A 13694-nucleotide genomic window follows, 5' to 3' on the forward strand; every position below is an offset into this window, starting at 1 on the left:
CACTCTGCCCTCTTTTTCCATCTGGCCACCTCCAGTGTTAGATCCAGAATAAGCCAATTGGGCCCTATTGAAATTAATGGGACAGAGTAGCCATGACTTAACTTGAGTCCCATTTGTTTCAGCAGGAACAAAGTTCAACTAATTTAGTCTGGATATAACCCTATGTTTTCCTGCTGGTGATGTTGGAAATACGATAGGACAGAGACAGCTAACTCTGGGTGCTGCTAACCTCCAGCTCCCATCAGCCCCAACCGGCATGGCCAAAAGTCAAGGATGATGGGAGCTGTAGTCCAATAACATATGCAGAGATGCAGTTTACCCCCCTTATTTTGGGCAGCCACTCCCCCTTTCCCATCTCGTCTTTTCTCTGATTTAACTAACTCAGTTTTATTTTCTTATTCTTTATAATCACACTTATATTTAAGAATTCTGACTGTATTTCTGCTCTTGGCAGTTCTAAGCACACAGCTGAGCACATGCAAAGCCTAGCAAGGATAATTGCACCAGCTGTGACCTTTTAAAGCATGCATTTGGACCAAAACAGAGTGGTGTATATCCCCCCCATCACTTCTGATTGACTTGGGCTTTACTTGGATTTGCATTTTGCAAATTTCAAATATTAGCTTTCTGCTGGGATGCTTAAACACTTTGAAGACTGTTGCAGGTGGCAGGCTTGGCGCCTTCGACCTGGAGGTGGAATTCATGTCACGAGTCATTGCAAAGGTGCATCAGAATGAGATCACCTCCCTAGCTGTAGGGAACTTCATTACTTGGTAATAGGTGGAAGGAATTAAAAGAAATCTATGATAGTTTGGGTTGTAGGAGGGAGAAAGTGTGTGTTCATCATATTGGGAGGACCATGCAAACCATTCCACTGAACAGACACAGCCAGGACTCTCACCTGTGAACATATCATTGGAAACTGCTAGATCTTCGTGAAGCTGCTCCATGTGGGTAAACTACTGAAGTGCAGGCAACATCTTCTCAGTGAAGTAGAGGCCTTAGGCTGGCTGCACCCACCCAGGCTGGACAATGGATCCTTCTGGGCAGGAAGGAGTATAACAGGGCTCCATGCTGCAGTTGAGCTTTGCTTCATGAGATACTCCCACAGTGTGGGCAGTGATATTCAAGAGACACTAGGAATCATCTGTCAAGCTTGCATCAACTTCTTATGAGCAAATCTCCAAATCTTGTTGATGTCTTCCAGATCTCTGGTCACCTCTCTCTTACAGTTTCCATGAGTTTTTGTGTGTCCCTGCAAACATGGCTGTACTTGGGTGTGGACTTGCCCTACAGTCCTTATACCTTACTTGTTTTCTTATTCTGACAGGTTGCTTGGCCCTGGCTGTTCTTGGGTCCCATGACTCCTGGCTAACTCCAGACTACTGCCCATGGCCTAACCCTAAGGCACAGGAAGCTGATTTGTTCTGGACGGACCATTAGCTCCAAGGAGATCCCAAGCAGAGGTTTTTCCCAATCTTGCTGCCTATAATTCCCTGGCTGGAAATACCAGGGTTGAAGCTGGGACCTTCTGCATGCAAAATACCATTGAGTTATATTGTTTCAAGGAACTGACACCCAGGAACTGATCTGCACATAATAAGAAACACTTTTCATATTGTTGTTGCTGTTATGAGTAGTATATAGACTTCTGGTTATAACAAGATGTTGGACTAGATGGGCCATTGGCCTTTTCTATCAGGCTCTTCATGTGTTATGTACTCCCTCCAGCTTTCCTCTCCCCATAAAACACTTTAGGCACCTGGATTATAGTACACACATACAGGTTTGGATTCAGGTATTGGATCAGCTTCATCCCAACAGTAATTTACAGTCTGGGAGCAATTGCCCAGCTGTTTCTTACCTTCAAGCTTCTGGCAAGGTCCTGGAGGTCCTTCATCATTGGAATGGCTTGCAGAGGATGTCACTAAACACTCATTTAAGCAAACCCTCCTAAGTAAAAGAAGAAAACAGAGAATGGAATAGATCTTAGACTTCAGAACACTCATCTCTGTAGACCTGATGCAATTTCACACTTATCCAGGCTGTGTTCATTTCCCTCTTCCAATCAGAATGGGCCTGAGTGGCAGATTATTAGCAGTCATGGAACAAAAGGCAATAATTGCTCTTCTGAACAGGTGCATTACAAGGTTACAAACAGCATCTCAACCACCAAACATCAATCAACACAAAAAGATAACGTCTGGTTATGTATCCTTATTGAAAAATAAAATAGTCAGCAGTGGTCATTAGGTAAGGTGTGGCTTCTGACACTATCAGTATAATTTTCATCCAGTGTAACCCCTTATTAAAAATTGCTCCCATAGCTGGGATGCAATTACTCCATCAGTTGTTACAGTTGTGTGTTAATCATTTTCCATAGTTACCACCATTTGCTAGAGTTGATTGCATGCCACAGTTTGCTTTGGTCTTTTATTAGGCACTTGCTCAAGTCAAATATTGGGGACAGATGTCTTAAGTGGGGTGTCACCATCAGTAACAGATGCCAAGCAAATCTATTTAAGAGGAAATAGATTTTATAGGAATGCCCCTGAGATCCCATGCTGGATAATAACAGCTGTTGGCATAGTTTCTCACTATTTATTAGGCTGAGACTATTCTCACTTGCCATCGGTGTGAAGATTAAAAATAATAATAATTAAAAGCAAGGCATAATGAATCACTTTACTACAAACTACCTCTGTGTATAAGGAAAATGGACAGATTATGCTTTCATGTTTTTGTGCATGTTCAGACATTTCTACCCTTCACTTCTTCTGCACAGTAGGTGCAGCACAATCCCCTCTCCATCTTTTAAAAGGCACTGAGTAAGGAGTACTTTCCCTATCATCAGTTTTGAGTTGAGTTTGGTTCCTAGAACTTCTCATGAACTATAGTGGTGCATTGAGTGATATAACAGAATCCTTACTGAATGTTGATCTATCAACAAGTCCAAAACTATCATACAATTACTGACTAACATTTGTGTGCATGAAAGGGTTAACCTGAGCCTTGAGCTCAAGTTACCAGAGTGGGTGTGGCTTTGCAGGTTCTCTCAGCAACCTCTGCTCCCACCCTTTTCAGTCTTTTTCTCTCTTCCTGCTTCCTGGAACAAGCAGAAAAGGAGCCATGCGACTTGGCTCTCAACTCAGCAAATTGTGGAAAAGAACCAGATCTCTCCAAAAGGGAGATTATACAACCTGCATCTTTGCTAATCCAAAGATTGCACGATCCCTTTGCAATGAAACCAAGTAATTGTCTGTTTAAAGCCATCTGGAACCTCTTAATCTTTATTTTACTGCCAGTGGATGGAGACTTGTTTGCTGTAACTTCTGGAAACAATGTGAGTAAAATATTCACTCCTCACTTTATGCAGGCTGCAATCATATAACCTTGGAGTAAGCTCTATTTAATTCAACTGTGCTTCCTTCTGAGTGCATAAGATTGTGCTGTCCATAGAGATGCAAGGAGTCATCAATTCCCATATTGTCCTGCTCTAAGTAACCGTCGAGCAGGCTTCTGAGATCCAGTGCTGTTTTTCAGGGGGTACTTAAGGGTATGCAGTACCTGGCCCTCTTTTTTGTTGTTGTTGTTGCTGTTAAAAGGTGCATCACTTACTGTAACAACTTCATGGTGAGTACCAGTACCTATTTTTTTAGAAAAGAAAAGCACTGCTGAGATCTATGGGGTTTGCAGGAGTAAGTCCTCCACAGACTGCAACAATCTACTGGGTATAAGGGATAAGGCAGGACCTCAAATAACCTGGTTCTGAGATGTATGGAGTTTACCTGTATATGTTAGTACCACAACCTTGAACTTACTTGGCACCAAAATTTCAGCCAGAGCAAGTCCCACAAAGTAATGTGTCATGTGCTGGTGGTACTTTGTCTCTATAAGCATCCTAGCCACTGCATTCTGCTCCATCTGCCACCTCACGCCCAACCTAAAGGGTATCCCATATAGAAGGCACTGCAACAATTTATTTATTTGTTGCATTTATATCCCACCTTATCTCTCCAAGGAGCTTAAGGTGGAGACATGGTTCCCCCACCCCCATTTAATACGCACAACAACCCTGGGATGTTGGTTAGGCTGAGAGGCAGTGACTGGTCCAAGGTCACCCAGTGAGCTTTGTAGCTGAGTGGAGATTTGAACCCTGGTCTCCTAAGGTCTATGTCTGACACTATAACCACTGCACCACACTGCCATCACACTAACTGGGGGAGTTACCAATGCATGGATAACAAATAAACTTAAAAAGAATGCTGACACATTTTTATTTTGCCAACTCAGTGAGTAAAGAACTTGAACTCCAGAAAGGAGGGGAGATGTTGCTTTGGACAGAATAAAGAGACAAGGGACGTGGTTATTTTTAAATGTTAAAAGTGTTCGTCTGCTAAGAAGCATGATAAGTGAATCAATCAGAAAGGAGTTGGTGGGTAGAAGGATTAAATGGGCAATAAAAAGGATACACGGCTGACCTCCAATGGAGGAGGGAGTTGATAATGGGATAAGTAAATCTTATGAAGATAATAAGGATATAATTATGGTTGAGCTCAAACTACTAAGTACATAGTTTGAACCTCTTGAGATATATGCAGATATAAAATTTCAGGATAGTTTGGTAGCAAATGATTATTTTCCGTGCCCCTGTGTAAGAGGCTTGATTAGTGCAAATACGTGGTCCTCTTAAACTTCACCTACCATTCATAATGAGGAATATGGAAGGTCTTTTAGGGTGTCTTTCATATTCTCAGTGTCTCAGGGCTGTAGGGATAGTGGAGGTGGTTGGGGGTTGGTATCCCCCTCACAGATCTTCTGCTAGGGTCAGACAAAACTGTCAACTCTCTCCCAGTTTGTCCCTTTTCTAGTCTCCAGTTCTCCCCATTTCAATGCCAGTTTCTATAACCTGCATGAAAATCTGTGTGCATTTTCAGCTTATTTGGGGTGTCATGAAAGATCAAGGCAGTAGTTGGTCGTGTAATGTTATTGCATTTTAATAAGGAAGGGGTAGAAGCACTTTTGGAATTTGTATGTGTGTGCTGCAGGTGCCCAAATGACTTCATGGGTCTTGATGAATATTAATATAAAATAAAAATAAGTAAGCAGTGTTGCAGTTAAGGGCCTGGGAGCCACATTCTTTTCTGGCTAAATTTCCAGAGGCCACATGCCAGCAGTTGGCCAGGCAAGAAGCAAAAGTGAGCAGGGCAATGGCAGCAATTTTTACCTTTCTACAGTAGGCTAGTTTCTGCCCACATCCACACATCCTTCTCTATTCTTCACCAAGGAAGGGAAGAGGCTCTCTCAGAGAATGTGTTCCAGCTAGACAATGGCACTTGCACTACCCCAACTACTTTTTAGATCATTTAGATAAGTTATTTTATTTTTTTGCTGCATTGTTTCAATACTGTGTTGAAACAATGAGCTCCTGAGGCGACGGCGGCGAGGGTGTGTGTGTGTAAAATATAAATTTAATAAGTAAATAATGAAGATGTTGAGGGCCAGACTGAGAATTTTGGGCAGGGTGGGAGAGGCATTTTAACCCCAGGCTTGAGGTTCTTCTGAGTTGTTTACTAAGAACCAATTCTGGCCAATGAGGGCTGAGGGAATTGAGAAGCACAATTCTTTTAGATTGTTCAGAAACAGGGTTATGTATTTAATGCAATTGAACAAACTCAACCCTAATGAGACCAATGTGGTTCCTTTCTTCACACAATGTGGTTCCTTTCTTCACACAATGCATAAACAGCTGAGGAGCTTGGGGAGGGGCTCCTATCCCCATAGTGGCAGACTCAGCAGGAACACACAGGGCTAGGTCACAGCTTTCTCCGTTATTGAATGAGATGCATTGCATTTTTATTTAGACTGTAATCTTTTCCAAATGTGCATTTACTGCATACTCATTAGCACATGCAAATTTTATGCAAATCGGTGTCCTCTTTTAACATTGGCGAGGCAATGCTGGAAGAAGAAGAAGAGTTTGGATTTGATATCCCGCTTTATCACTACCCAAAGGAGTCTCAAAGCAGCTAACATTCTCCTTCCCCTTCCTCCCCCACAACAAACACTCTGTGAGGTGAGTGGGGCTGAGAGACTTCAAAGAAGTGTGACTAGCCTGAGGTCACCCAGCAGCTGCATGTGGAGGAGCGGAGGCGCGAACCCGGTTCACCAGATTACGAGTCCACCGCTCTTAACCACTACACCACACTGGCTCTCTGGAGAAGTGAAAGCACACCCCCTAGGCATGACTCAGTTGCATCTGGTTTGGGTGGATGGAACACCCTCATCCACAGATGCAGGAATAGGGGCCATGACTGGTATGGGAGAAAGTGGGAGGCTTGTTGTGGAGTGAAGGTCAGCCCCCACCATGGAGGCAGAGCAGCCGGGTGGCTCATTCCTGGGAGCCACTCAAAAGTCCGAGGCTTCCACATATCTGCACATGCACACACATCTTGCCATCTGAGGAAGTAAGCGGCATGATCCCAGTTCAAGGGAAAATTCCAGCCAGGCAAAATGACTCAAGGAGGGCATGCCTATGAAGACTATGGCCTGAGAAAGGGACTGTGGCCTGAGGACAGGTTGTAGCCTAGGGAGGTTCTCAAGGCACTGAGGTTCCTCACCCCTGAGTTAGGGCCTACTCTAAGCAAGACAATGGAGGCAGGGAATATGTGAGGCTGGACTGCTGAATATAAAAGTCAAAGAGGCAGGCCAAGAGGAAAGAAATTCTATGGTTAGGGAAGAAGCAGAAGCAGTAGAAGAAAAGGACCACATGCACAGCCCCCTTTCCTCTGGCCAAGGCCAAAGATTTGCTCCAGCCCTCTATCAGTATCCCATTTCCATTAGAAAGCAGCAGAAGTTAAATTTCAAGGATGGAGTTTGAATGGCCTTTAACCAGAGTTTTCATCCTGCAATCAGTCGACAGTCCCAATACTAGAATTGATTTCTTAACACCCACTTCTCTTGGTGCAAAGAGAGCACCTGATCTTTGGCACTTAGGAGCACTTAAAGAGCTCCCTTTGACTTCATCCCCACCTGCAATTTGTGTGATGGTTCGCTTTGATACTTTCCAAACACAATTGGTTGCAGCAGTGGCAAAATTTGCTCCTGCTGTTGATTGCTGGTGTGTGTATAAAGACTGGTTTAGAGAGTGGGGGGGAAGCAGCTTGTGTTTTAAGGAAGGCTAATTTTCAAGAGATGATGGAGGTGCTTAAGAAGTGGAAAAACAGCGCATAAAGAATGGGAGTCATGTTTCAGCAAAAGTGACAGGTACATGATTGAATAAAATGAAAGCAAATGTGACAGACAACACGGGGTCTTGCAAGATACCATAGACTTTGTATTTTTTTTTTCTTTTAGCGTTCAAAAATGCAAGCATAGCCCTGAGAAGCAGCCCTTGAATAACTGTCAATCAAAAAGGAACTTTAAAGTGCCGTGGGGCGGGGGGAGGGGAATGAAACAAAGAGAAGTACAAAAGCTTCATCCAAACCAAATTGCTATCTAGGATGTTTTCTCTTTCCTGCACCCACCCCGCAACACACACCTGCTTATGCAGAAATATGCACATAAACTGTACACATCATTATGGCTACTTGGATGCAGGTCAGGCTGTAATGTACGCAAATGAATACCTAGATGAATAATGGGTATGAGACAGTGTGATTGGCGTGCACAATCAGCTGGAACATGCACAAGCAAATTAGGTCATTGCCTCCATCGTTCTGTAGTGTCAGTGTAGGCGCATCCATCACAATGTGGGTTGCCAACTTTGGACTTGAAAATACTGGGCTGTCTTGGTGGGGCCAGGGGGGGTGGAGTGGAGAAGAGGTGTAGCTTAATGGTGAAGTATATGTGTTGCATACAGATGGTCCCAGATGCAGTTCCCTGAATCTCCAGATATAGCTGAGAAACATCTTGTCTGGAACTTGAAAAACTGGGGCCAGCCAGTATAGATAATGGTGGGGGACCCCAATGCTGGGGCCAAAATGCAGCTCTTTAGACCTCTCTGCCTGGCCCTCAGTATGCTCCCCAACTCACAGTGTGTTCATCACCAGCCCTACTCTAAGCCCCTCTAAAAATACTATTTTGTCTATCTTGTGAACTGTGATTCTTGCCTGGATAAATATGTGTGAGTTTGTGTGCTTAGAAACATCTGTCTTTTCCATAGCTGGAATGCTTCATCTACTGGCATGTGGCCCCTAGAAGTTTCCCAATGAGGAAATGGGTTTCACAAGCTGAAAAAGCTTCCCCATCCCTGTCTTATGATCCAATCTTTAGATTTGCCAGGTAGAATTGTCCCCTGCTTGGAACCCTGGGGCGTTGCTACCAGTCTGTGTAGATAGTACCGAACTAGATAGACCAAAGGGTCTGACACAGCATAGAATCAAATAATTGTATAAGTGTAGAGTTGGAAGTGACACTAAGGGTCATCTAGTCCAAGTTCCTGCAATGCAAGAATCTCAACTTAAGCATCCATGACAGATGACCATCCAACCTCTGCTTAAAATAGGGTTGCCATACATCTGGAATTTCCAGGACATATCCAGAATACCACAGTCGGAAGCAGTTTCCAGGCAGAAATCGGCAAAATGTCCGGGAAAATCTGGATATATGGCAACCCATGTCTGCAGTGCTTTTTTCACTTTTTGAAATATAGCAACCTTACTTAAAAAACTCCCAAGGAAGGAGAATCCACCACCTCGTGTGGGAGTCTGTTCCATTGAAACTGGAAACTAGGGATGCTTCCCATGTTCCTAATCAGCTGGGGAGGGCAGTTGTGGGATTCCTTGGAAATTCAGTCTGCCCACTGCATGTCAGTATTCAGCCCTGCCTGCACCTGGAGCCTGAGGTCTCCTTAGAGGAGGAACAGGATTGCTCAGCAGATTCTCTGCACCTTGAGGTGTTGGATCCAGACACCAAAACCCTGAGACTAGACTTCTTGACACCAGTTTATAAGTGTTGACTTCTCTGAGGGTGGATCCTTTATGTAGCCAAACTGGTGGATCCTTGTGCAGCCAGAATGGTGTCATCCAAGTCCATGCAGGATATGGGGAGAGCAGGTTGGTACGCTTGCCCTGAACCTCAGAGGCTAAGCTGGTTGGAGGGCCCCACCCAGGACACACTGCTTTTTTTGTTTGTGTTTATAACTTTAATCTAACAAAACACTTATCCTAGGCCTCAAACAAGCTCTCCAAGGGCCTGGTGCCATCCATGTATAAGCTGGCAAGGTTTGCAGAAGAAAGGAAAATCTTTAAATAAAGAAGGAACCCCAAAATCAACTCAGTGAGGACTGAGCATACCTAGTAGCCATGGAATAAGTAAGAGAAATGAAATGTAAAACTGGAGCAGGAAGATGGATTGGAGCATCACAGAATGAGACAGGGCCGGCTGGTTGGAACCCTGAAGAGGAAGACTCCATTTTGTTGAAGGTTATACTTCTAAGGCCAAACAAAGAAGCATTCAGCAGGAAGTTGGAACTCTTTGCTGCTTGTGATTACAGTATTGAAAGCAGACAAGAAAGAACTTTCATGGGACACGCTTCCCAGCCAATCAGTGATGATGTGCCTCTCCTTCCCTGGAGTTTCCTTCTCTTGGAAAGACATGTCCTAAAAAGCCTTTTCACCAACAGGCCGCATATTTTATGCCCTTAGGCTTCATTGACTATTTATTAATTGTTATTTGGTAGATTTATATCAGGCCCTTTTAGAAACAGTGCACAAGGTGCCTTACGTAAAATCAATATAATATAAAGGAGGAGGGGACAAATAAATAAAACATTTGTCATGTATAATAAAATCAAAACTATTAAAGAGGAGAGAGAGAGAGAGATCTGCTTTGGGTGCAGCTGTCTTCCCAGCCCATCCAAATCTCTTCCGTCTTCACAACAGTTATGACTATGGCTAATACTGAGTAGCTAAACTTCTCTGGTCTTATGCTAATTGTGAACATTCTGTGACATCACAGAAGGAAGGTCATTGGACAGCAAGGTTTGCAGACAACAGGTAGTCATTTATACCCTATATACTGTTTTCTGTATTTTCAGTATCCATTTACCTTATTTTCATTTTTTAAAAACATTTTCTACTGTATATTTTCTCTCCCCTTGCCAGTGAGGACAATTTCCCCTGTACCCAGGAGGCAATTCCAGCATCTAATAATTTTCTCTCTGTTAGGAAGCTTTCCCTGATGGCACAAACAAAAGGCCTCTTCCACCCATCCCCAGGCCAGCTTCTGGATTTAGTTGCTCCATGGTGTTCTGCTGCACAGATGTCTCCAAAGAGACAATGTGTGAAGCTGCCTGCCAGATGACAAGAGATGCTTTGAAATTTAGGCTTAGACAAAAATAATATTTCTGGTTAACTTATTTTTACAGAGTGTGACAAAAGCAGAGTTGAGGATGGTAGGAGAAATGAGGAACATTCTCCGATTGTTCTCTTGATATGGGGAGAAAATTAATGGCAGATGAAGCATGCCTTCCTCACGTGAGCTGCAAGGTCTGCCCCCAAAAAGATTCAGTTGCAAATCTCAGGTTGAGTTTTCCTTGAGTGCAAGTCAACATGAATGTCTTCTGTGTATCTTCTGTTCACTTCACTGGGGCTGCCCCAGGAGAATTTTCATGAAGAAACAGGCTTTGCTTTTCTTCCAGCAAAATTTAAGTACATTTCATTCATTCATTCATTTCCATTTTTCTCCAAAGAACTCAAGGTGGTATACACACATCTCATACCCATCTTATCATCACTCTGTGAGGTAAAGTTAGGCTGAGAGGCAGTGACTGGTCCAGGGTCACACAGTGAGCTTCATGGCCAAGTGGGGATTTGAACCCTGGTCTCCCAGGTCCTAGTCTGACACAGTAACAACTATGCCACACTGGCTTTTTAACCCAGGGCCATAGCTCAGCAGTAGACCATCTGCATAGCTGTCAACTTACAGATTTGAAAATAAGGGACCAGCAGCCGCAAAAATAAGGGATCAGCAGCCAAAATAAGGGATTTTCCAGGCACAGGTATGTTCAACTTCTGAGCCCCTCCAAGCCAAAGGCAGAAAGCCTAGCCAGCAGCCAAACGAAGCCTGAAGCCTCAAGGAAAACCACCGTCACCTCTCCGCTGGGAAGCGCTGAGCAAAGGTGAGTCCCCAGGCAACACAGCCAATTTGATCAGCACAAGGCATGCAAGCTCCACCCCCCAGTCGTTCTTAGACTTCTTACTGGGTGAGCAACGCAGCCAAGCAACACAGTTGGAGCCTCTCTCCTCCCTGGCCGGCAGGGAGGGAGGGAGAGGAGCTGCTTCCTTTGAAACCCGGGAAATTTAAGGGACATCATCAATAAGGGACAGCAGCGGGACACAGCGCTCGGATAAGGGACTGTCCCATCAAATAAGGGACACTTGACAGCTATGACCATCTGCCTGGCATACAGAAGGCCTAAGGTTAAATCTCTGGCATCTCTAGTTATGTCTGGGAGAGACCCTGGCCTGAAATCCCAGAGCAGTGCTGCCAGTAAGTGAGGACAATACTGAGCTAGATGGACCTCACAGAGCTACACTTCCCAGAGCAGTTTAACCATCAACAGGGGTCTTCTAACAACTCTCAGCACCTTTAGCAGACTACAGATCCCAGGATGCTTTGGGGGAAGCCATGACAGTTTGAAAGGACATGATACTGCTTTGAATCTATAGTGCCTTAGGAGCTTGAAAAAAACCCTTCATTTTTTTGATACATTTACATCTCTTTCTCTTAAATTCTCCATGCATTGCTCTGTTACTTATTACAGACTGAGATCAATTAACTTCTTGATTTCTTTTTAAAGGAAGAAATGAAATACACACGAGTGCAAGAAACCTTCAGATTCTCTCTGTGCTTTGCCTCTTGCTTACTATGTCAGTTCATATCTGCAGGGAGAGAAAGGGAGGTAACTCTTATGAGCTATGAAATATTCATCGCCACACCAGTGCGTTAACTTGGCCTTACCTCTTCAAAGGGAATGCTTCTCGGCTTGGATCTCAAGAGACCGGTTTGCGAGTCAGGCAAGCTAGTGAGTAACTTATTGTGTCATTAATATATTGGTCGTGTCATCTCCTCGTTCTCATTAAAGAAACTCTGAAGTCCATGTCAGCCTGTGAAGCTGCCCAGCTTCAGATGATATGTCGTTTCCCTTCCTCCTCTTCTCCCTATTTTTATTTTATTTTATTATTTTTGCATTCAGCAAGCAGCAGGATGGATTAACCCTCCAGGATTGAAAAGTGAAAAGGTTTTGTAGATGTGTTGAACAGATGCTATAAAAGATCTTTCTTTTTTAAAAAAAAAGAAAAAGAAAAGATGAGGAACAAACCATCCATCAACTGGGATTTGGAGTGAAATATTGGACTCTCTCACGGTCAGCACCCTGGCAGCTGAAGCAGCATTCAAAATCCTGTTGTTAATTCAATTCAACATGTTAGACCAGAAACGCTAGCAATGGAGGGGGGAAGGGACAGATGATAGCTCACTCCTTTGGTTTCTCCCATGGGTGGACTTGCCCCACCCTGCTTTCAGGGGCGAGAACATGGCCTGAGTTGGAGAGGGTCAAAAGGTTTACTGCTTCAATATTTTATAATCTGAAATCTGTGAATTAGAGAAGACCCCTAGCATGAATTAGACATGCCCCCTAGCTTGGTATCACCCTCATGTCCTGGTTGTGGGCTTTCCCAAGCTGGTTGGTCACTAACTGTCAGAGGCAGCATGCCTCAGAATACCAGTTGAGTGCAGCAACACTTGTTGTTCCAAGCATCTCCTGCTTGCAAGCTTCCCATTGGGGGCATTGGTTGGCCACTACGAGAACAGGATGCTGGACTATACGGGCCACTGGACAAAGATCACTGTAAATGTAGCCTACTGGAGTAAGGTGGCTGTAGGTGTAGCCTACTGGACAATGTAGCCTATTGGACAAAGGAAGCTGTAGATTTAGCCTGCTGGATGAATGTAAGAGTCACATCTATTTCTCTGCCCACTTTTGCCAGTGGCCCCACCCACCACTGACATCTGGATGTGGCCTTCAGGCTGAAAAGGACCCCCCCAAGCTTTAAAGTCTCGCGAGGACATAGCCCTCCAAATAGCAGTTTGGCTGCTCATTCTTCATTGTCCAAAAGTCCTTGGGAGTTTATGGTTCAGTGCTAAATCTGTATCTTCCTTTTTGATGAGCCTTTTTATGATGGATAGTGTAAATTATTTTAAGGTAACTTTTTTTGTCAGCTTGAACTCCTGACAAAGATAAATTGATGTGATGCCTTTTAAACTGCCCTTATGAATTAACGTTCAACTCCCCTTCCCCTCTCCCAGTTCAAGTGGGAGTTTCAAAAGGTTTATAGATGATTATTTTGCCACTTTCCAAGGGTCCCAGTTAGGGATGCAGAGTCACCCGCTTGTTCAGCTCAAAGGCTATTGGATTTTTGCAAGCATTCCCTTTGAATATTCAGAAACACATTAGAGGGAGTTTTGTGTGTATGAATATTCAAAATGAATGCCTGCAAAACTCAGTAATTGAAAACCAAGTAATTACAGATATGCGAAGTCACTCACTGTCACACATTCTGCAGGATGAGAAACAAGAAGGGGATCAGGGGTCATCTCAATAGCTTGGATTGTTCTGCCCTCCATCACAGCAGCTGTGGTAAAAATGGCACGTCTGAGCACATTTTGGCATGTCACTTCCGGTAGATCAT

At 43.9% G+C, this 13694-nt stretch overlaps 2 protein-coding genes across 2 annotated transcripts in view; one reads left to right on the forward strand and one right to left on the reverse strand.

The window, feature by feature from the left end:
- Positions 1–13694, reverse strand: part of SDR42E1 (short chain dehydrogenase/reductase family 42E, member 1) — a 582710-nt gene that overhangs the window by 239699 nt on the left and 329317 nt on the right. The window lies entirely within an intron of this gene.
- CDH13 (cadherin 13) overlaps positions 3113–13694 on the forward strand; it is a 687354-nt gene continuing 676772 nt past the window's right edge. The window contains exon 1 of the mRNA XM_079988791.1: positions 3113–3343. Coding sequence (XP_079844917.1) covers positions 3242–3343 — 102 coding nt within the window. The 5' untranslated portion in view covers positions 3113–3241. The remainder of the gene's footprint in view (positions 3344–13694) is intronic.

The sequence above is a fragment of the Podarcis cretensis genome (assembly GCF_951804945.1).
Source record: "Podarcis cretensis genome assembly, chromosome: 8".
Taxonomy (NCBI): domain Eukaryota; kingdom Metazoa; phylum Chordata; class Lepidosauria; order Squamata; family Lacertidae; genus Podarcis; species Podarcis cretensis.